Source organism: Vanacampus margaritifer, chromosome 14, assembly GCF_051991255.1.
Source record: "Vanacampus margaritifer isolate UIUO_Vmar chromosome 14, RoL_Vmar_1.0, whole genome shotgun sequence".
Classification (NCBI taxonomy): Eukaryota; Metazoa; Chordata; class Actinopteri; order Syngnathiformes; family Syngnathidae; genus Vanacampus; species Vanacampus margaritifer.
Genome location: NC_135445.1, coordinates 2,992,601 through 3,015,772, shown reverse-complemented (window position 1 = coordinate 3,015,772; position 23,172 = coordinate 2,992,601). Strand labels below are relative to the sequence as shown.

The 23,172-nt window shown below is 39.0% G+C and overlaps 2 protein-coding genes across 4 annotated transcripts; both read left to right on the top strand.

Moving 5' to 3' along the window:
- Positions 1 to 1,658: 1,658 nt before the first annotated feature.
- dmgdh (dimethylglycine dehydrogenase) lies at positions 1,659 to 12,720 on the top strand. Its single transcript, XM_077542516.1, has 16 exons — positions 1,659 to 1,872; positions 2,978 to 3,146; positions 3,301 to 3,399; positions 3,530 to 3,694; positions 3,925 to 4,129; positions 5,924 to 6,172; positions 6,388 to 6,586; positions 6,655 to 6,824; positions 7,859 to 8,012; positions 8,080 to 8,245; positions 8,333 to 8,463; positions 9,747 to 9,964; positions 11,046 to 11,203; positions 11,830 to 11,889; positions 12,009 to 12,143; positions 12,223 to 12,720. Exons 1-16 carry the CDS (start codon positions 1,748 to 1,750, stop codon positions 12,433 to 12,435), a joined length of 2,616 nt encoding a protein of 871 aa, XP_077398642.1. The 5' UTR covers positions 1,659 to 1,747; the 3' UTR covers positions 12,436 to 12,720.
- Positions 12,721 to 13,350: 630 nt separating this feature from the next.
- Positions 13,351 to 23,028, top strand: arsb (arylsulfatase B). Of its 3 annotated transcripts, none has more exons than XR_013288201.1 (8): positions 13,351 to 13,857; positions 14,676 to 14,862; positions 14,940 to 15,130; positions 15,331 to 15,538; positions 18,998 to 19,241; positions 19,870 to 19,940; positions 20,101 to 20,270; positions 21,148 to 21,272. XR_013288201.1 is itself a non-coding variant. In XM_077543100.1 (8 exons), the coding sequence occupies exons 1-8, from the start codon at positions 13,606 to 13,608 to the stop codon at positions 22,104 to 22,106; spliced, it is 1,536 nt and encodes a 511-aa protein (XP_077399226.1). In that variant the 5' UTR covers positions 13,353 to 13,605; the 3' UTR covers positions 22,107 to 23,028. The 3 variants fall into 3 exon arrangements, 2 of the variants coding, with proteins under 2 accessions (XP_077399227.1, XP_077399226.1); XM_077543100.1 differs by lacking the exon at positions 20,101 to 20,270 and adding an exon at positions 21,847 to 23,028 and having other exon boundaries at positions 13,353 to 13,857; positions 21,148 to 21,270; XM_077543101.1 differs by lacking the exon at positions 21,148 to 21,272 and having other exon boundaries at positions 20,101 to 20,966.
- Positions 23,029 to 23,172: the final 144 nt, after the last annotated feature.

The following is a 23,172-nucleotide window of genomic DNA, read 5'->3' as shown; positions in this document are numbered from 1 at the left end:
CTGAGAAATAGACAACACAAGTGGAATTATTTGCACCAATGGACATTGTGCTAATCCTTTTGGTGTATGCACCTTGGCCACATGGGGGCAGTATAATACAGACATGTGGCAATACATGGAGACTCACAGCTAAGATCAATAAGCCACAGTAATATTAGTTGTTCTTTGCAGAGGATAAAGAACATAATGCTTGTGCCGCAGATTTTTTTTCAATATTTAACTTTTTTTCTTGCCTGGCTTGTCACATACTCACGCTGTCTCACGACCATCCCCGTTTTGTGGCAACATAGGCTAAAAAGAGTGTAAAATGGCCGCTGGTGTGCTGTTATCCAATACAGTAAATCTTGAATCTTACTTTCTGGCTGTAATAAAGCCAAACCGAGGAAAAGTCCAGTTGTTTTCATGTTTCGCTGTTATCAGGAGCCGTGTGCCTCCCAGCTCAGACTCGCCGCAGCCGTTCCAGGCGGGCTCGCCATTCAAAGCGATAAAAAAAGGCTCAAGGAGCACAAAGATAAAACCCGACTCTGTGGGAACTCAATGAGTTTGTCCTTGCCTGAGCATGAAATCAGCCTGTGTAGACCATTAACTAGTTTTGCTCCGCTTGAGTAGTTTTTTTTTGATCGAATCATACCGTTTGATTCAGAAAGTAGATGCTTGCTTTTTTATTTTATTTGAGTAGATTGAATAGTTAATGTAATGTTATGTAACGTACCACTTAAGCACCAGTTTAAGTTAATAATGTTTGTATTGCTTATTCTGTATTTATTTAATTTGAATTCAATATTTTTTCTACTGTTTTCCCTGCAATTCAGTTTCATTCTAGTTAAGTGTTTCAAAAAAAAATAGTTTTTATTGTTTCCCCCCAAGTTAATTGATATTTTAATGTAATACATTATTATTACTATTATTATTATTTTTACCTTCTACAGCTTACTTGTGCTTCAGTTTAATGTGATCAAATTAAAATGTTAGTTTTATTTGAATAATAAATATATGTTTTTAATGAATTTAGCTAAAAAAAAAAATAATTATTCCTTTCCTGCTGCTTTGTCATGCATAATTATTTTATTTTTTATTTTTGTTCATTTCATTCTAAATTAATTTATAATTTTTTTACTGCTTATCATGTTATTTAATCTTTCATTCTGTACTATTTATCCTGCAATATAATTCAATCCAATTAGTATATTATATTTTTTAGTACAGAAATTTCTGCTATTTTATATGATGTAATCACATATTTTTTTTGTAGCATTTATCATGCAGTTACATTAAAATGGAATCAGTGTTTTATCTGCCAATTGAATTGAAATTTTGTTGTTTTACATTTTCAATTCATTTTTTTTTACTGCGTTTTAAGTTCATTTATTTAATTATATTTAATCATTCACTTTCTGCCTATTATCCTACAATATATTAGTATTTTATTTTAAATAAATGTATGCATATGGCCCCTCCTAAATTAATTAATTTTACATAAAATAATCAACATTAAATACATTCATTTTATAAAAAAAATTAAAGTAATATTCTACAAAAAGAATAATAAAGAGAGTGTTCCAGTTGCGTGTGTGTGACCTACATATGAGAGGGGTGGTGGGGAGGGTTAAAGTTACATCCTCAGATGACCGACGACCCCGTGGGGCGGGTCCAGAGTCCAGTTGGAGGGCCAGTGAGAAGCATTTATAACTTCCCCGTCAACCTCTCCAGACGGTGGCTTTTTTTTTTTTTTTTGCTTTTGGGAGTCATGTCTGTTCGCATGTTAAAGCTGGTCAAGGTGCACCTGCGCTCCAGGAGGCATCTTGGCCCTCTTGCCTTTCTTTTGCCTTCGCGGACGTTCGGCTGCACGGCGAGAAGACGAGATGAGCAAAGGTGAGAACAACCACCAGTGGACTGTTTTACTTTTGTAAATACACATAAAAAAAGACTTCAGTGCGTTTGAAAATGACAACCAAAGGTGATGTTGATCAAGAAATGCATGCAAACGTATCGCGCTGCTCGGTTGCAACCAGCGGAGGCGCTGTTGTTGATTCGCTCTTTATTTGTGTTTTGAAGAAGAAAAACACAACAACCATCTTTGAACTAAAGCATCGCAATTGAAACATATCACTAATACAGAATAATATATTTGCGGAAATCTTTTTTTTTAGGGATTAATCAATCACTACTTTTCTGCATTAATAGACAAAATGAATGTAATATATTTTGTAAATACTAAATATATATTTGGTCATGAAAAAAAGGACACTACAATGTAAAGTAGCCAATGTACACGGTATCAATTTACTGCTTCATAAATTTATTTATTTTTTTTTAAATCAACACGCAAGTATTAATGCCTAAACTGCTTGCAACAAAAGTGATTACACCCCTAAGTAAAAATGTCCAATTTGGACTTAATTGGCCATTTTTCCTCCTGGTCATTGAAAATTGAATATGGCAACTCTTTTTTTTAGGGATTAATCAATCACTACTTTTCTGCATTAATAGACAAAAGTAATGTCATATGTTTTGAAAATACTAAATAAATATTTGGTCCTGAAAAAAAGGACACTACAATGTAAAGTAGTCAATGTACACGGTATAAATTTACTGCTTCATAAATAAAAAAAAAATTAAAAATCAACACGCAAGTATTAATGCCTAAACTGCTTGCAACAAAAGTGATTACACCCCAAAGTGAAAATGTCCAATTTGGACTTAATTGGCCATTTTTCCTCCTGGTCATTGAAAGTTGAATATGGCAACTCGTAGCAAAGAAATCTCTGAGGTTCTCAAAACAAATGATTGTTGTTCTCTAGAAAGATAATCCAGGCTATCGATCCCAAGAAGATTTTCTAACACCCTGAAACTGGACTGCGGCAGGTGGCTAAGACCATATAGCAGTTTAAGAGACCGTACATTTGGACTGCTGCACTCCACTTTGATTTCATTGCATAAAAGGATTGACGCAAATTTTTTCCCGCCATCCCATTAGTGACTCGTCCTCCGTGTTGGGCAAGCGATGGAAGGACACAGCCGAGACGGTGGTCATCGGAGGGGGCTGCGTGGGCACGAGTGTGGCCTACCACCTGGCCAAAAGTGGCATGAAGGACGTGGTGCTGCTGGAGAAGTCCGAACTTACCGCCGGATCCACTTGGCATGCGGTACATTGGTTGCTATTTCACTTGACACTTACGACTTGATCTTCTATTAATAAACAGTACAGACTGTGTTTTATTACCGTCCGTACATGTGTCAGTTATCAGGCTCAGCGACGGTACCCGGGCTAACTCTGTTTTGTGGTTTTCGTCATCATAGGCCGGGTTGACCACCTATTACCATCCGGGCATCAATCTCAAGAAAGTCCACTATGACAGCATCAAACTGTACGAGAGGTTGGAAGCCGAAACTGGTCAGGTATGCTCCGCGAGTCTTGCTTGGTCTTTTTGAAGATGCAAGGTGAAACGTCTTCAACAACCGAGAAGCGTCCAGTTGTGCCCATTCAACGTTTCGGAGATTCTGATGACCGTGGTTTCCGTGTGAGCAGGCGGTGGGCTTCCACCAGCCGGGCAGCGTCCGCATTGCGTCCACGCCTGCCCGTGTCGACGAGATGAGGTACCAGATGACCCGCACCCACTGGCACGTAACGGAGCAGTATATGATTGGACCCGAGCAGGCTCAAGAGCTGTTCCCGCTGCTCAACATGGACAAGGTAGAGTCCGAGTGAGTCCAGAGTCAGACTAGACCCGTATGCGTGATGAATCCTGTCAAGTCTTTGACCTGATGGTCTTTGTACAAAGTCTGTGGGCATTGACGGGTTACTACCCTGGGACCTAGAACCCAAGCCTTGCAAACAGTAGCCCAAATAGAAACCTCTTCAATGAGACTTACCTCGACCCATTTTGGTTGAACCTTTTTTGCGGTCGGTTTTTCTGGTTTTAGGTCTTGGCTGGTCTGTACACTCCGGGAGACGGCCACATCGACCCGTACTCCTTGACCATGGCGCTGGCGGCAGGCGCTCGCATGTACGGTGCTCAGATCTACAACCCGGCCCCGGTTACGGGACTTACGCCCACAGCCGACGGCAAATGGGATGTGCAGACGCCTCACGGAACCATCCGGGCCAATCGTATTGTCAACGCCACAGGTTTGAATCCATTCATCCTCCGTCTGAGAATTTCGGTCTTACCTACATGCGGGCAGAGCCGATTTCCACCACCAGTAGGGACCAGTAGGTTCTGCGAGATGGAACAATTATGTGTAATGTAAAAGTTTAGACATGGTCAAATTAAGTTGACCTCTAAAGGTTATAATGCATTTTAGGTTCTTCCTGAAATTTCACCCGATTGCGCAATATCTTGAACTTTTCAGTAGTGTACCTGTCAATGTTCTTTGTTAAAGCTGAGTAACTCATTAGGCTTGAGGTCGCACTGCGGGCGACACATTTTCAGCCGGGTAAAGTGTTATCTAACTCCGAGACCTTTGCACACACGGACCATTACTGGTAGAGTTCAGAGAAAACGAGCTTGAACTGGGTCCGAGTGGTTTTCGGAAGGGATTCAGTTGACATGTTTGTTTTTCCAGCAGGCATTTTCTGTAGCCGACTTGCTTGCATACCCAGACACATTGTCCAATAATTAACATCAGAGTAAACGAAATAGAACTGTACTGGCCCAGCTGTAGTACGAGTATGACTTGGCTCAGCTAGGCTGGTAGTTGTCGCTGTAGCAAGCATTAGCATAAATCTCATATGATAGCATGCAGTATCAGACACAAGGCTCTGCGAAACTAAGATCATACTTTGCTATTGTACTAATAGGACTCTTAGTAGGTCCCTTGGTAAATGCTTTGGTTAAAAAAAAAACTCCAACAACACCCAAATGATAGCTAGCATTAGCTGGACTGTGCTATTAAAAAAAAGGCTTGGGTAAACAACCTACGTATGTAGCTAGAATTAGCCTGATAGCCATTAAACAAAGTTTTGCATAAACTAACAACTAAACACATCACTCCCATTAGCCCGACAGGGTTAAAAGCCAAAAACTTTAGTAAACTATCGACTAAACTGTAGCTAACAGTAGCCTGATTAGACCATTAGACAAAAGTCTTGCGTAAAGGAGCTATTGAACTGTAGCTATCATTAGTCTAGTAGCTACAGCAATGTAGCTAGGATTAGCTTCACCGCTAAGTCACTAAACCCCTAACACATAGTTTGCAGTAGCCTGAGCAGGCTTTTAAAACAAAGCCTTGGGTAAACTACCTAGCAAAGCGTAGCTAGCATTACCCTTAGCTGGCCACTAAACGGAACTAGCAAAGCCTGAGCAGGCCATTACAGACAACGTCTTTGGGCAAAGTATCAAACAAACCATTGGACACATGAGCCAAAGTTGCTATCGGAGGTCGGCGGACAACCGCTCGAATACAAAGTTAGCACTCATAAATGAGCCTGTTATGCGACCCATTAAGATCCGTTTCAACATGTCTCCCTAGTAACTGCTGGCTATGATAAATATAACTTCACTTTGGAATTAACAGCTGATTCGTGGAAATGTACAACAAGTTTGATTTGGGTGAGCTTTTATCAGGCTATTTTTTCGATTTTATTTACTCAGTAATCCAGTGTGCAGGTGGCGGGTACACATGAACCTTGGACTTAACCTATATTTTGGAATGACATAACACAACAGCGACTCGTTACCTCATGATACTTTTCACGCATTGAGCAAGCGTAGGACTAATGAAATAGAAGTACTGATGATAGTCTCTTTGATTATTTTACACCGAGCTGAAAAAATGCCTCGTGATGTTGTTTGTTGTTTTAGCTAGCGTTAGCCTGACTTAACCGCTATCAAAAACTAGTTCCCATAGCTTTGCTTACATTTTAAAGTGAGTAACAATAAATGCTAAATGAGCTAATCCCCATCCACGTTTGTCGTTTTAGGTTTCTGGGCCCGTGAGGTGGGAAAGTTGATTGGTTTTGAGCATCCGACCATCCCAGTGCACCACCAGTACTTGGTGACCGCGACCGTGCCGGAGGTCAAGTCCCTGAAAAAGGAGCTGGCCGTCATCCGAGACCTGGAGGGCTCGTACTACCTGCGTCAAGAAAGGGACGGCCTTCTGTTTGGGCCCTATGAAAAGATGGAGAAGATGGTCTTGCAAGACTCTTGGGTTCGAGACGGTGTACCCCCAGGTGCGTGTATGGGCACTAAACTTTTGTTGATCCGTTTTATCACTTATCCGGGTCGTGGTTAGTGACTGAGCAGGGAGGCCTGTACGTCCCTATGTCTGGATGTGAGTTGCGAAATTCTAGGAATGTTTCAAAGTTGGAAATCCTGGAAGCTTCTCACTCTGTACTTCGGAAGAGCCATCTTATAAGTCGTTAAACCTTCTATCCCACTGCTACAGGTTTCGGTAAGGAGCTGTTTGAGTCGGACCTAGACCGGATCATGGAGCACGTGGAAATGGCCATGGAGATGGTCCCCGTGCTCAAAAAAGCCGACATCATCAACATTGTGTCCGGCCCGATCACGTACACCCCGGACTTGCTGCCCATGCTCGGACCACATCAAGGAGTTCGCAACTACTGGACGGCCATCGGATTCGGGTACGGGCACGAGAGATCGGATTTCAGGAACGACAGCAACGGCTATTCCCACTGCCTGGTCTGCTCAGGTATGGCGTGATCCACGCCGGCGGAGTTGGGAAATTCCTGAGCGACTGGATTCGAACCGGCGAGCCTCCGTACGACCTGATTGAATGTGACCCCAACCGCTACGGAAGCTGGGTCGACGTGCCTTTCCTGTGCGCCAAAGCCCGAGAATCCTACGGCTTCAATAATGTGGGTAAGAAATCATATAAGGAAAAATGGGGCACTGGCACTGGAGGAAGCGGGTCTCGGGCCAGATGTGGAGAAACTCGGGTGATTCATTCCGGGTATTTAAAAGTGAACGCAATACAGTACAGTATATATTTTGTTGACATTTTGGGGGTTTCTCGAAAATGTTTTGTGTTCATCAAGTCTACTATGCATTTAAAGAGTTTCAAGGCACTCGGGTCAAAATGACATTTTCGGACCCCTTACTTCAGGTTGACCATGATACACACACACATGATAATGGGAATGAGCTTTGTACCCCATCAAAAATTTGAGGGTTTGCATATGGCACTATTTTGGGATATAAATTTCTTATAGAGTAGAGTTTTCTTTTGTCACATGGATAAACATATATTTCATTCACTGTCAGCCCAGGTAACTCATTTGCTCACAAAAACGTATGAATATTACCAGTGTCCCAAAGACGTATTTATACGTTTTTGTTTTGTTTTATGCTAGAACATAGAGAAGGCTTTGATGCAGCCTCTGAACTGAAGAGAACGGTTGAAGCAACGGTAGTTATTACAAAAACGGCCAGCAGGTGGCAGCAGAGTATAAGAGATCAACCAGAGCCATGTTGATAAAAAAAAGCTAATTTCCCCACAGTTTTAAACAGATTTTGTGAATAATGATGAAACCTAGCTATATTCTAATGCTAATTACTGCAAAATGGAAACAAATAGAAATTATTTTTTTCCTGATGAAAGAAGAGACTCTTTACCAATCTTTCTTTTGGTAGGTTCCATGTTTTTATAGCAATAGAACACATTATTCTGTGGGCTTTGCAAAATCAGTCAAAATCCAGTAAAACGGAAGGGGGTTGCTTCAGTGAAAATCGCTGGGAGCGAATGCGTTCAAATGGGTTTATGACGTCTATAGCCGTCAATGGCACCGAATGAGATATTATTGCTACGACTTATTGTTCAGTTGTTACATCTGCTTCGGTCCAGACCCGGGAACCAAATGACACGGATCTAAAAACTGAATTCTTTGTCTCCCTAGTGGGCTACCCCAAGGAGGAGCGCTTTGCTGGCCGACCAACCTCCCGGAAGAGCGGCATTTATGATCTTCTCAAGGACGAAGCGTCCATGGGCTTCCACGCCGGCTGGGAACAACCTCACTGGTTTTACAAACCGGGAGACGACACCGGATACAGGTCAGGCCCCAACGGACCCGGGATGCAAAACAAACTCAGCGCTGATTTTCTTTGCGTCCGTCGCCAGGCCCAGTTTCAGGCGCACAAACTGGTTCGAACCCGTGGGCAGAGAGTGCAAGCTGGTGATGGAGAAGGTGGGCGTGATAGACCTGACCCCGTTTGGCAAGTTCATCGTGAAAGGCAAGGACTCGCTCAAGTTGCTGGACCGCTTATTTGCCAACACCATGCCCAAGGTGAGAGAACCTCGTGCACCAGCGTGAAACCCTGGACGTCCCAAAGGTCAGGCGGAACGTCCCGCAAGGTCACACGTGTGATTTCAGGTGGGCCAGACCAACATCAGCCACATGTTGACCCCCGCCGGTCGAGTCTACGCTGAGGTCACCATCACCCAGTTGGCTGCGGGAGAGTTTTTGCTCGTCACCGGTTCGGGTTCAGAGCTGCATGACCTCAGGTGAAAAACGGCAGCAGGTTGAAACGATATGGTGTGTTTTGGTGATGTTGTTTTTTTGAAATGCGAAATCATCAGCAAGGCAATTTGAAATCGTCAGCGAAGCCTCTTGAAATGACGGAACATAAAACTCTCCCGCAATGGTTGAAACCCAAAGCGTTCCAGCAGCTGCTAGTACAACTCCGCCTTTGGCTGCAAACACCAGGCCATAAATGAAAGCCTTCATTTGGAATCCTTCAACCCAGATCAGTTTCATGTAGCACCCTCTAGTGGCAAACGTCTTCATTGCCGCTTGATATACTGCACATTGACTTGATGATAACAACTTGATCGTATTTCGGCATTATAACATCCTCTTGCAAATAATATTTGTTGATTTTGTCGCTAATACTCTTGAGTTCCCAAAAGTTCATAATATTTAAAACTGGGTTAACTTTTTATTTATGTACTGTATTTATATAAAATTTCACTTCACTTTATAAGAAATGCTGCTGAAAATGGGAACTCCTTGCACTTTTTTTGTTTTTGGTTGAAATTAAACCAAAATAAGTCAAAGTTTAACATTTCATGAATGTTTTTGTTGGAATTTTAAAACAGAGCTGTCTATTCGCTATATGTTTAAAATTAAAAGACAAACTTCTTACCTTTAAACAAAGATACTTAATGGCATTTCAATAACGTTTTTTTAAATTGTATTTTTAATGCTGTTTTTTTTTTTTTTCCCCTGGAGAGCTCAGTATTGTTCATTCGGTAATTTTACCGATTTGACGTGTCATCATCATTGCTCTCCTTTTTTTTATTTAAAAAAATATATATATTTTATTTATTTATTTATTTTTTTTTGTACGTGGGTGATTATGTGTACGTGCGTGTGTGCGTGCGTGCGAGTGAGTGTGTATTCATTAGTTCACCTAAAACCTATTGAAAAAAAAAAAAGTATTTTAAATGCTAATATTTTCTGTTTCACTGCAAATAAAGATAGGCTCCAAAATATCGGTTATCAGTCTCCTTGACATCTAATAATCGGTATTGGTATCGGCAAAAAGCATTGTTGTTGTTTTTTTAATCAGGAAAAAACATATGAGTCTATCACTACATAATATTGCAATTCCATCCATACAAATTCTTGAGCATGAACACTTCTCAAACTTTGGTTGTCCCCCTTCAGTCCGTTTATTTGTATTTGTTTTTGGGGCACATCCAATATGGCGGACGCTCTGACGTATTGGGTTCTATGCGTGCATGTCTCTGTGACATCACTGTGAAATTGTATCTGTTTTGAACAGGTGGATCGAGACAGAAGCTGCTGTCGGCAGCTACGACGTGGACGTCGCCAATGTGACGGAAGAAATTGGCGTGCTGGGCGTGGCCGGGCCCAACTCGCGCAAGGTCCTTCAAAAGCTCACCCAGGAGGACATGAGCCATTCAGGGTTTAAGTTTCTTCAGTGCAAGTCCATCCAGTTGGCCGATGTTATGCTCCGAGCCATCAGGATTTCCTATACTGGTATGCGACTTGTTATTTTCTCTTGTGTTATTTTTTGGGGGATGTTTGTGTGTTGAGATTTTTATGTTTTGTGTGCCATGTTGTTTTCATGGTACTTTTCATGTTTGTGCTGGAGATTCATTAGTGTTGGCTCTTGTCTTGCTTTTGTTTTGTTTTCTTTGTGTTGTTTATGCGATTATGTCTTTAAATTGTTTGCATTGTTGTGATTTTGTGTTATTTATTTATTTATTTATTCAGTCCCTCCCTTGTGGATCTCTCTAAAAAATTGTAGAAATTATTATTTTTACATATTTATTTTTAGATTAAATATTCTTTGAATCAATTACCAATTCACATAAAAAATAAATAATTAAATATTTTTAAAAAAATGTATGTGAATGAAAAGTTTTTAAAAATACCGAAACATGTCCAAAAAGTGACCATAAACTGTTCGAAAAGGAAAAAGAAAAGCAGAAAATCACCATATAATGTACACAAAAATTGCTAAAAGTCAGATTTTATTTTTTATTTTTTTTAAACAGTCAAAAAGTAACCATAAAATGTTCAAAAACAAAAAGGCAGAAAATTACCAAAATTTGTCTTTGGAATTGGAAAAAAAAAGTCAGAAAATTGATTGAAAAAAAGGCAGATTTTTTTTTAAATGTAACTATAAAATGTCCCAAAACAAAAAAAGAAATCCCCAAAACTATCATAAAATGTCCACAAAATTGCCAAAAATGTTAGAAAATTGATAGCAAAAAAGTCAAATATCAATGTTAGAAAGGCAGAAAAGTCTAAAAATGTATGAAAAACTAAGTCTGATAAATTACAATAAAACTAATAATCCTCATAATCTTCATCACAATGTTCAAAGTTTTTTTGTTTTTTTTTTAACCTAAAATGTCTCTTTTGACAGTAAAGGTTGCTGGCCCCTGGTTTATACGTTGAAATGTGTGTCTAGTATTTTTTCTCTTGTTTAAAAAAAAGAAGTTTCTGTTGATGGTTTGTGTTTTTATGATCATTCTACATTGCTGTTTTTTTTGGTGGTGTTCTCATGTTCTTTAGCATTGTTGTTGACCTTTGTGGTGCATGTGGCGTTCAGGTGAACTGGGATGGGAGCTGTATATCAACCAGAAGGACATGGCTGCGGTGTACCGGGCCATAATGGAAGCGGGGAAAGAGGAAGGCATCGACAACTTCGGCACCTACGCCATGGCCTCCCTCAGACTGGAGAAGGGCTTCAGAGGATGGGGAGCTGAGGTACAAAAGTCTGATGCATGCCTGCATCTTTTAACTCATTCACTGCCATTGACGGCTATAGACGTCAAAAATTCAATCGAACTATTTCTGTTAGTTTAACATTTTTTTCTACTTTTGTTAACAAGATTATGAAAACCTAGATTTTTTTTATTGTACATTTAGAACAGATATAAAATTTGTGATTAATCGTTCGTTAACTATTGAAGTCATGCGATTAGTTACAATTAAAAATTGTAATCGTCTGACACCACTAATTTTTAATAATCTTTTCTTTTTTTAATTAAGGGCATCAGGCGAATTATTATTATATTAATATTATTATATAATATATTAATTATATATATATTAATATATTATATTAATTGTATATATTAATATTTTTTTATTATTGTTATTAATCACATGACTTCAATAGTTAACTCACGATTAATCACAAATTTTCTAAATGCACAATAAACATGTTTTTGTAGGTTTTCATACTCTTGTTAACAAAAGTGAGAAAAAAAAGTGAAACTAATAGAAATAATTCAAATGAATTTTTGACGTCTATAGCCGTCAATGGCAGTGAATGAGTTAAAAAGCATTCAAGGTATTTTCCTGATTGTTTTGTTTGTTGATCTTTATAGATGAACTGTGACACCAACCCTCTGGAGGCGGGCTTAGATTACTTCATCAAACTCAACAAGGTAACAACAACAATGTTAAACCCTAGCTTGGTCAGCTAGCTGCTCTGCTAGCCTTTGTCGATGTGGTAGCTTCTGGTAGGACTTCACAACATCTTTTTTTTTGGGGGGTGGGGGAGCAGCCCGCTGACTTCATCGGCAAGGCGGCGCTTCAGGAGATAAAAGCCCAGGGTTTGAAGAGGAAGTTGTCCTACCTGGCGGTGGAGACGCACGACGTGGACCCCGAGGGCAACGAGACGGTGTGGCACGACGGAAAGGTGAGCCGCATCCAGCTGCTCCTCATCGCTTCCCGATTTTGTGTCCCGCCGTCTCGCTCACCTGCGTCTCCTCAATCAGGTGGTGGGCAACACCACGTCGGGGGCCTACAGCTACAGCGCCCGGCACAGCCTGGCGTTCGCCTACCTGCCCGTGGAGCTGTCCTCGGTTGGCCACAAGGTGGATGTGGAGCTGCTGGGGAGGAAGTACCCGGCGGCGGTCATCCAGGAGCCCTTGGTGCTCACCGAGCCCACGCGGACCCGCCTGCACAACAAAGCCAAGAGCAAAGCATAGGAACGTCACCACGTGACTTGGACACCAAGGAGTTTGCTGTCCAGTTTTATGACGTACTTGAATCGCAATGTCTTCAGTAATTTTTGTAATTCCATGGTTTACATTTTCTTTGGTACAATTAGAGAAATAATGCCATTATCATTTTAGGAAGTGACAGATTTAAACGATTGTACAGTTTTTATAATCAAGTTTTTTTTTGTACAAATGTGCAATAAATAATATACTGTACATTAATGCTAACCTTGAGAAATAAAGTATAAAGAATTTGCTATCGTCTGAAAATCAGTACTGATTACTGTTTTCTGTTATAATTATTTAGAAGACCTCGAGTCAGATTTTTAAGGAAATTAGTACTACAATGAAAATAGTCAATCAATCCAATATAGCGGTTGTACATAGTCCAAAAACACCATATTAAATGAAAGAGTGACATTCTTATTTCATTACATGATCTCAACTAAACACAAAATCTAATCGCTGATAAGATCTTTGATAAAATTTGTAATAAAAACAGCAAAAAGTTCCGTATTAAATCAAAGTTAAGTTCTCCTTTCATCCATATAACCCAAACTAAAATGGCAGTTAAATGTCGAAGTCTCAAAATAAATAAATAAATAAAATTATGACTAATAATTATTATAGTGAAGGCTGGTCAGTTCAATTTTCACTAAATTAGTCATAAAAACAGTAAAACATTCCAGTATAGAGGTTTTACACATTCTTTTTATTGAAAAATAAAAAATAAAATTGACATCATCCGTATGACCAAACTAAAAATATGCCAAATAAATACTAAAACAGCCAACAAAGTATTTTATTTTTTATTTAAGTAAAGTTGTATCATTATAGATATGTGAGCGTCAAAATAACGAGAGAAACCCGACTTCCGTCTTGCTGCGTACCGCTTCCTGTTTTCTCACGTGACCTGGACAAGTTCCCTCAAGTAACCTGATTGGCTGCTGAGAGTCGTGGCGAAATTTCTTCGATGGATGGTACTTGAATAGTTCCCTATTTTAAAAGCAAAAATGTGAATAGTTATTTCGCAAAACATTCATTCATTTCCGCCATTCCTATGCGGTCCTTAACTCTTCAAACCGCGAAGCTGCTGGCTTCCTGCTTTACATGCTGACAGCCACTTCACTTCCACTTTGCTGAACTTTGGAGGTGATCATGGCCGAAAAACTAACTTTCTTCGCGTTGCTGTTGACCGTCGGTTCCCCCGCGGCGTCGGGTTCCAAGCAGCCGCACATCGTGTTCATCCTGGCGGACGACTTGGGCTGGTACGACGTGGGCTACCACGGCTCGGAGATCAACACGCCCAACCTGGACAAGCTGTCGGCCGCGGGGGTCCGCCTGGACAACTACTACGTCCAGCCGCTTTGCACGCCGTCCAGGAACCAGCTTATGACTGGACGGTATCAGGTGAGACACTTTCGTCTTCTGTTGTTTTTTTCCCCTCCTAATTGATCAGACTTTGTTTTTCTTCATTTTTAGACTTTTCTGTCAAATTTCTGACATATTTGACGATTTTATGCCCATTTTATGGTCATTTTTGGGATTTCTTCTTTTGTTTTTGGACATTTTATTGCTACCTTTGAACGTTTTCTTTTCTGTCTTTTAAAATAAATAAATACATAAATAAATAAGTATATACTGTGTACATGTTCATTTTCTGCTTTCTTCTGTTTTTGTTTTGGAGTTTAGACATTTTATGTTCACTTTTTGTAGTTTTGTATTTAAAAAAAACTTTTTCATCTACCTTTCATCTCTTTTTCTGGCAACCTACAACTTTTTTGAATATTTTTTTGTTGTTGTTGTTGGGAAAATTCAAATAATATTTTGTCTCCAAAATAATAATGAATATGTGGAGAAAAAATTACATTAATTTCTACTACCGGTATTATTTTTTAAACTTTATTTTTTATTTTTTTAGATCCACAGGCAGGTTTATTTAATTTCATTTATTTATTCTAGTGTGCACTGTCTAGTACTTTTACTTATAATATTTCTACTATTAGTACTGTTTAGAAAACCGTTATTTATTTTTCTTACAAGTACTACTCATTGTAGTACTGTAGTCAACTGAGTTTTCTTTTTTTTATCCGAATTTCTCTTTTGGATGACAACCGTACCTGTTAAAAAGTGAAATTGAGCCTCAAGCTAGCATCAAACAAGAGGATGTGGCATGGCTACGTTTGTTGACCTTTCACACCAGCACGTTGCGTGTTTGACTTTGCCAGATCCACACGGGCATGCAGCACCAGATCATCTGGCCGTGTCAGCCGTACTGCGTGCCGCTGGACGAGAAGCTGCTGCCCGAGCTGTTGTCCCAGGCGGGCTACGCCACGCACATGGTGGGCAAGTGGCACCTGGGCATGTACACGAAGGACTGCCTGCCCACGCGTCGCGGCTTCCAATCCTACTTTGGTTTGTATGCGCCACAGGCTCCTCCCACCTTGCCATGCTACTTGTTAGCTCAACAGATAACGTCGTATGTTGTCCAGGCTATCTAACTGGCAGCGAGGACTACTACACGCACATCCGCTGTAGCCCCATCGCCGCCGTCAATCTGAGTCGATGTGCTTTGGACCTGCGGGAGGAGGAAGCGGCCGCCCCGGGATACAAAGGCGATTATTCCACCGAACTGTTCAGCCAGAGGGCCGTCCGGATCGTCGCCAAACACGACCCCAAAAAGGTGACGCAAGCCTCAACACTTAAAAAAACAAGCTCAGCCAAAACAAAGTATAACAATATTAAGGCTTTTTTAGCATCGATATGAAGTCATTTTGTTTCTCTAAAATATACCAAAAAAAAAAAAAGTGTTCTGAGTATAAGAATCTTTTCTGTCCAATATATGACGAGTGGGTTAAAAAAGGTCATGTGCTTGTGTTTCAGCCTCTCTTCCTCTACGTGGCACTGCAGGCCGTGCATGCGCCCCTGCAGGTGCCCGAGCGCTACGTTGCGCCCTACGCTTTCATCCGGGACCCGCATCGCCGGGCTTACGCCGGCATGGTGGCGGCCATGGACGAGGCGGTGGGCAACATCAGCCTGGCGTTGAGGCAGGCCGGACTTTGGGACAACACTGTCCTCGTGTTTTCCACAGGTACACACACACATTTGTTTTACTATCTTTGTGGGGTCATCTCATTGACATAATGCATTTCCTAGCCCCTCCCCCTAACCCCAACCATCAAAAATGATTGCCTACCCCTATTCCTTACCCTAACCTCAACCCAAACCCAATTCAAGCCTAAACTCTAAAACCAAGTCTTGACCCTCAAAAAGAGGTCTAAACTTGTGGGGCCCAGCAAAATGGCCCCACATGGACTGACAAGGGTGAAATCCCGAAATGTTGGCCCCACTATGTACAAAAACAAGACTGCACACACACACACACACACACACACACACACACACACACACACACCTAATATTACGTCTCCAAAACAATATATTAATGACAAACATGTTAAATACAACTTTTTTTTTTAATTAACTTTATTGTTATAATATTATGCCTTTTTCATAAAATCTATAAATATATTATTTCATGCCCTTTTTTAAATAAAAAAATATTCTCATGATATTCTTTAATTTTAAAAATTACAATTTTATTCTCATAATATTTCGTTTTTATTGAAAAATACATATTCTCATACTAAATGACTTTTTTTTTAAATTTGAAAAATATAACTATCCTCATAATATTGATTGTTTTATGGAAAAGATACAAACATATTCTTGTGATATAACTGTTGTGATATTAGAATTTAAAATGTAACTGCATCCTAGTAATATTTTTACTTTTTGTTAAAAAAAAGTATTTTCAAAATATGGATGAAAACACATCATTATATAACTTTTTGGAGTCAAGAAAAAAAATAGAACGTCATACTTTTTATATGTTTTGAGGGATGTTGTTAATGTAATTTGCCTCTTATTGTGAGAAAAAATAATAATAATTTGTAGCAACATTTTAACTAGGGATGGGCAAGTACCGATACTTGGTATCCGTATTGGGTCGATCCCCGGTCTTATTGATTTAATATTTTCTTGAAAAATTCAAACTTCTCCAATTTTTTTTTATACTTTTTTTTTCTTGAATAGCAATTCTATGTATTTTTTTTAAAATTATATATATCGATAAATACAACTTTACTCTTTGTGATATCAAGACTTTTTTTCCCTACTAAAAATGAAAAGAGAACATTCTTCAAAAAAATAAAACAAAACAGTCCTAGTACTATAAAATATTTTTCTTAAATGTTAATTTGCTTAAATAACGTCTCCAATTTTTTTAAATACTTTTTTTTCTTGAAGAGCAATTCTATGTATTTTTTTTAAATTATATATATCGATAAATACAACTTTACTCTTTGTGACATCAAGACTTTTTTTTCCTACTAAAAATGAAAAGAGAACATTCTTCAAAAAAATAAAACAAAACAGTCCTAGTACTATAAAATATTTTTCTTAAATGTTAATTTGCTTAAAAAACGTCTCCAGTTTTTTTAAATACTTTTTTTCTTGAAGAGCAATTCTATGTATTTTTTTTAAATTATATATATATCGATAAATACAACTTTACTCTTTGTGATATCAAGACTTTTTTTTCCTACTAAAAATGAAAAGAGAACATTCTTCAAAAAAATAAAACAAAACAGTCCTAGTACTATAAAATATTTTTCTTAAATGTTAATTTGCTTAAATAACGTCTCCAATTTTTTTAAATACTTTTTTTTCTTGAAGAGCAATTCTATGTATTTTTTTAAATTATATATATCGATAAATACAACTTTACTCTTTGTGATATCAAGACTTTTTTTTCCGACTAAAAATGAAAAGAGAGCATTCTTCAAAAAAATAAAACAAAACAGTCCTAGTACTATAAAATATTTTTCTTAAATGTTAATTTGCTTAAATAACGTCTCCAATTTTTTTAAATACTTTTTTTTCTTGAAGAGCAATTCTATGTATTTTTTTAAATTATATATATATCGATAAATACAACTTTACTCTTTGTGATATCAAGACTTTTTTTTCCTACTAAAAATGAAAAGAGAACATTCTTCAAAAAAATAAAACAAAACAGTCCTAGTACTATAAAATATATTTCTTAAATGATAATTTGCTTTAAAAAAAAAAAGCACTTTATTCTTTCGTTATTCTTAATTTAAAGAAAATAAATGCAACTCCAGTCACAAAGTATTATGCCTTAGTAATCAAATCCAGGACGAATGAAAAAAGTAGTTGCAGTACTGTGCACGTCCAGCAGAGTGCAGCTCACATTGCTAAATAGGTTTAAAGATGGCGACCCATTCATAAAGTGGACTCAGGTGGAAGTGTTTCGAACCCCCCCCAAAACAAAACTCTTTCCATCTGGTTGCCTTTCAATCAGGAGACAATGTCATAAAATATCCACCGTGAGCCTTTCCGTGTTTATCAGCAGTAAACACCTGGAACCACACTGACGACTGTTAAAGCTTATTTTCAGCACATCTTGGACTTTTAAAGTGTGGTTACAAAACAATGCCGTGAAGGGGAAACGCTTTGCCTGCGGTGGGCTCAGGTTGCTGAATGGCTTCCTTATTCACATCAAAGGATGAACTCGTTGGCTTTTTCTTACGCTTTTGGGACGACATCCTGCTTCAACACAGACTGTAGAGAGAAGATGGAGTTAGTCACCATATGCTGACTATTTTATTATTTTTGTTTTTACACTTACAACTAAGAATGGTCATTGAAAACAATCTCACTTTATTCTCATGATAAAATTATTTAAAATCTATTCTATTGTCAAAATATTCTTGACACAATTGTGACAATTCTCATACACCTCTGATGGGAAAAAAAGAAGAGTGGTTTGAATTCTTGCAAGGACTTCTCTCAAAAATAGATTTGTATATTATATTGAACATTTTAATATTATGTCATTTTTTTTATTATGCCTTTTTCTTTATTTTTTTCTTGAAAAAAATATTATTATGCATTATATTATTAATAATATGTTAAAAAAGCATAGCAGTCATATAATAATGAATTCAGATTTTTGTCCGTAAAAAATATTGATTTATTTTTGTAACATTAAGACTTTTTCATTTAGGAAAAAAATACTTTATTCTCATAAAAAATACATTTTTCTCTCAAACAACCTTTATTCTTTATCTTTATTTATCCATTTTACTTAAAAAATGACTGTCATAATAAAAAATTTACTTTATTCTTTTAATGTAAAGTTTTTTTTTCTAAGAATTCTCTATTTTTGTATATATATATATATATAGATAGATCTGGTAGATCTAGTTTGCTCTGCTGCCACCTGCTGGCCGTTTGTGTAATAATTACCATTCTTTGCAATTAAGAGGCTGCATCTAACTCTTCTGTATGCTATAGCATAAAAAAAAAAAACTTTAAAAAATGTATAATTATGTCTTTGGGACACACAAAAAAAAATAGAACATATTTATACGTTTTTGGGAGAAAACAAGTTCAGATTTGGACCAGACACACTAGCATTCTGCCTTCTTTGAACTGTATCATGGCGGTTTGGTCCCTTGGACAGATAATGGCGGCCAGACGTTGTCCGGCGGCAGCAACTGGCCGCTGCGAGGCAGGAAGTGGTCGCTGTGGGAGGGAGGAGTCCGCGGCGTGGGATTCGTGTCCGGCCCGCTCCTCAAGCAGCCGGGCAACGCCAGCCGGGAGCTCGTCCACGTCTCTGATTGGCTGCCCACGCTGGTGGGTCTGGCGGGGGGCAGCCTCAACGCCACCAAGCCTCTGGATGGATTCGACGTTTGGAACACTATCAGGTGACGGACGCTTCATCAAATTCAAATCCACATTGCAATGTAATTGTGTGCAATTTTGAAAAATAAAAACATGGGAAGAAGACCCGGAAAAAATTATTGCATATTTAAAAAAAAAACAAACAAAAAAAAAAAAGATTCCTCCTTTGTTTGGATGGCGTTAAATGAAATATGGATGCGTTTGATCATTTTGGCTCAATACGCTTCCCGGAATTCCGAATGGTACAAGCCGGACATTCCGCACTTCTCCATGTTTGTTTTTCCTTCACAGCAGCTGAGTCCGCTTTGACGGACACTTCTTTTTGCTCGCTGCCTAAATGCGGAGGCGGCGAAGCAGGAGGTGAAACTGAGGGTCACCGCACCGCAAAGTGCTACCTTGCATCTCCCGCTGCCGCGCTCCCATTGGCCGCCGCGCGTCAGCTGACCGCCGCCTGCGCGCCGCTTTCTAATTGGTCGCAGAGAGCCAAAGCGGGCGGGCAGCTGGCGGAGAGTTATTTGTGTTATCAGACACTGCGGTCGTCGGTGCGTTTTCTCTGCGGTGGGCGCAAATGACGGGCGGCTGCGCTGTTTTCCATTGACACGTCCCGCTCGTGTGTTGTGTGTGTTTAACACACCTCCGTTTGTATTCCAGCAAAGGCTTCGCCTCGCCCAGGCTGGAGCTGCTGCACAATATTGACCCGATTTACAACGACATAGCCCCATGTGAGTCATGACCACAACACTGACTTCCATTTTGCCACAAAATGTTGCTAACACTTCAGTCTTGGCTCCATTTTTTTTTTAGTAAAAACAGAAAAAAGTGAAGCTGCCATAATTGCTTTTCATTATTCATGCCCTGATTGATGTTTGTGATTTTCTCCAGAATGTCTTTATTGTTGAGCCCTGAGGAACGCCGCTAAAGTGCAAGCTGCAGCAGACGTTGAACGTGTTTACATTTAAGCTTCTTTGACATTCGATCCCGTGTGCGTGCGTGCGCACGTGTGTGTTTATGGTTGAGGGTCTGCGATGATAGTACCTCTACCAAGAAACAAGGTCACGTGACTGCTTTGTTCTCTTAAGCAATTCTTGTCTTAAGTTTAATTAGATTTTACCCATTGGAAATGATGGAAACAGAAATAATTTATTCCAGGGTCATCACACCATCATAAATTTAAAAAAATCAAGCAATGTTTTAAGTCACATTTGAACATTTTTAGCTGTCAAATAAGTGTAAAATAAATACATAATAAATAACAGCAATACAGAGAGACAATATAAAAAATATATATATTTATATATTTTTAAACTCCTTTAATTACCACACACTTTTACACTTCTAAAGACACATTTAAAGTCCTGAAAACACCCTTAAAACCTTTTAAAAAAAAACATTCCAAAGTGTCACTCTTGCGCTCAGCTCTCCAAATAAGAGCCCAAGTGTGCTTGCTTCAAGCTGTTCAATTGAAATTTGCTGTAAAATAAACGCATACAACAAATGGGAGCTTAAACCTTGTATATGTAAACACCAAAACGTTCAACCAAACCGCATCATTAAGTCTCATGAAACTCTGTTGTCTTAATGCTAACATATAATGAGAAATGCTTTAGCGTATGGGGGACCCAAACTGCCAAAATTAAATAAATAAATAAATGACTAAAAGTTAAAATAAAAACGTATATATATAAAAAAAAAAAAAATAATCGAAAATGAAATCCCCAAAAATATATATAAATGTAAATAAAAAAATATATATACATAAATAAATACATTTGTATTTAAATTTTGAATAATATTTTTATATTTCAGTTTTTATATGATAATATGGCGGCGCTGTGTTATCTAATTAGATTCAACTCTACTCATCTCTTTGAAGACAAGAGACAATGACGGCAAAGAGTTGGTAAGACGCATATCGTCGTCTCCATGCAGGTCCCGGCTCGGAGCGTCTGCGAGCGTTCGATGACGACAAAGGAGCCTTTCGGTCCGGCTTCAACGTGTCCATCCACGCCGCCATCAGATCCTCAAACTGGAAACTGCTCACGGGCTACCCAGGTGAGCGCCTCGTGTGTCACCCCAGACAACTTTTTGTCTGGAACAAAACAAAATATATTCAGATACTGACTTGCTGTTTAGGTTCTTTCCATAAAACAATCACGTTTGTCCTTTTTGCAACATGGCCCTGGTTGATCTCTTATACTCTGCTGCCACCTACTGGCCGTTTTTGTGATAACTGCCATTGCCTTAAGCGACCTCTTCAGGTCATGCTCTAGCATAAACCCCCCCTATAAAAAAACGTTTAAATACGTTTTTGGGGCACTGGTAATATTTGAAATTGAATGTTTTTATACGGTTTTGGGAGCAAATGAGTTAATAATTATTAAATAAAAATAAGTATATGTCCATTTAATGTGAAAAAGGCAAAGCAAAAAAATCTAAATGTTGTTAATCTTATGATGCAAAAAAAAGACAAAAAAGAAAAACGTTAAAAAAAAACTGAAAATATAAACCTAGAGATTATTTTCTGTTACCAAAAGCCAAAGAAAAAGCAAACCACGCTCAATGAAAACACATTGTCAACCCTTTGAAACAAAAAAACCCAACAAAAATTCATCCTTTGATACGGTCCAGGTTGTGACGTTTGGTTCCCGCGGCCGGGCCACAACGTTTCCTCTCCGCGGACCGCCGAAGCCCTCAAGCCCGTGATGCTGTTCGATGTGGAGAAGGACCCCGAGGAGAGGAACGAAGTGTCGGCCATTTACCCCGCCGTGGTCGAGCGCCTCCTGGGCCGGCTCAACCACCACCAGCAGAGCGCCCTGCCCGTCCACTTCCCTGCCGACGACCCGCGCTGTGACCCGGGCCCCACTGGAGCCTGGGGACCCTGGGCCTAGATGACCGTCTCCTTGGAAGAGGCACGGGGACTTATATGCTCTTCCTGGACATTTTAATGGGACATATATGCAATCGTTGTGCTGCGTCAGCTTATTTGAAACAAATGAAAAGAAATGTTAGTAACATTGCTAACATTCAAACGACTTGGTGCTAAGGCATTAGCGTGCTATTTGTGATCGGCCGGTGAGGAATTTGGCATGTTGTTCCACTTGGGGGAATCATTTGCAACCCTGGAATTGGAGTAGGAGAAGCTAATTTTCCTTGGACGTATACGCTCCTTGAACCTTGACCCCCTGGTGGTTGACCTCACCAAGGAAAGCCCCTTCCCCCTGACCCCTAATGCAGGGCCAAGCGACCTTTGAACCGTTGTGTCAACAGGAGGAGACCAACAAAAATCTTTTAAGAAACTATTCCAGAAAAGAGAAATTCTGTCATTTTGTCGGCCACCATCTTTGTTTGTAGCAGCCATTTTGTCTTGGTAATGCCGTCCAAATGATTTTTTTTTTTTATTCAGCTCAATGCTATTTCATTTAGTAACATGAAATTTGGTAGACATCGCTATCATAAATAAGGAAGCCATGTCTGAAAAGAAACAGGACGTCTGCCGCAACCTGCAAGAACCAGCAATTCCATTTTGCAAAATAAAATAAAACATGAAGTAACATATTTTATTTGCCTTAGTGGGCCACAAAATGATGTTGGCCCACCTCAGAATGTTAGCCATCCGCTCAGCTGTTAGCCTCCTGGCTAAAAAGGTTAAGACTCAGATTGAAACAGAGATGGCTTCCTCACAGAGCCAGACAACAACAGGGAGTGCTCAGCTGCTTTCAGATATTTAAGTCATCCTTTTGAATAGCTAAAAATAAAATTAAAAAAAAATGCTTGTATAAATGCTGTAATAAATGGGATATAGCAAGGAAAGGGTATTGATTCACTTATTTTAATATATTTTTTAAAATAATAATCAAATTGTTGTGTTTTCTTCTTATTTTGTTTAAAGAAATGAATTGAATTATAATTGGTATTTTTATTAATATTGTTAATGTTACTAATCTATTTTCCTGA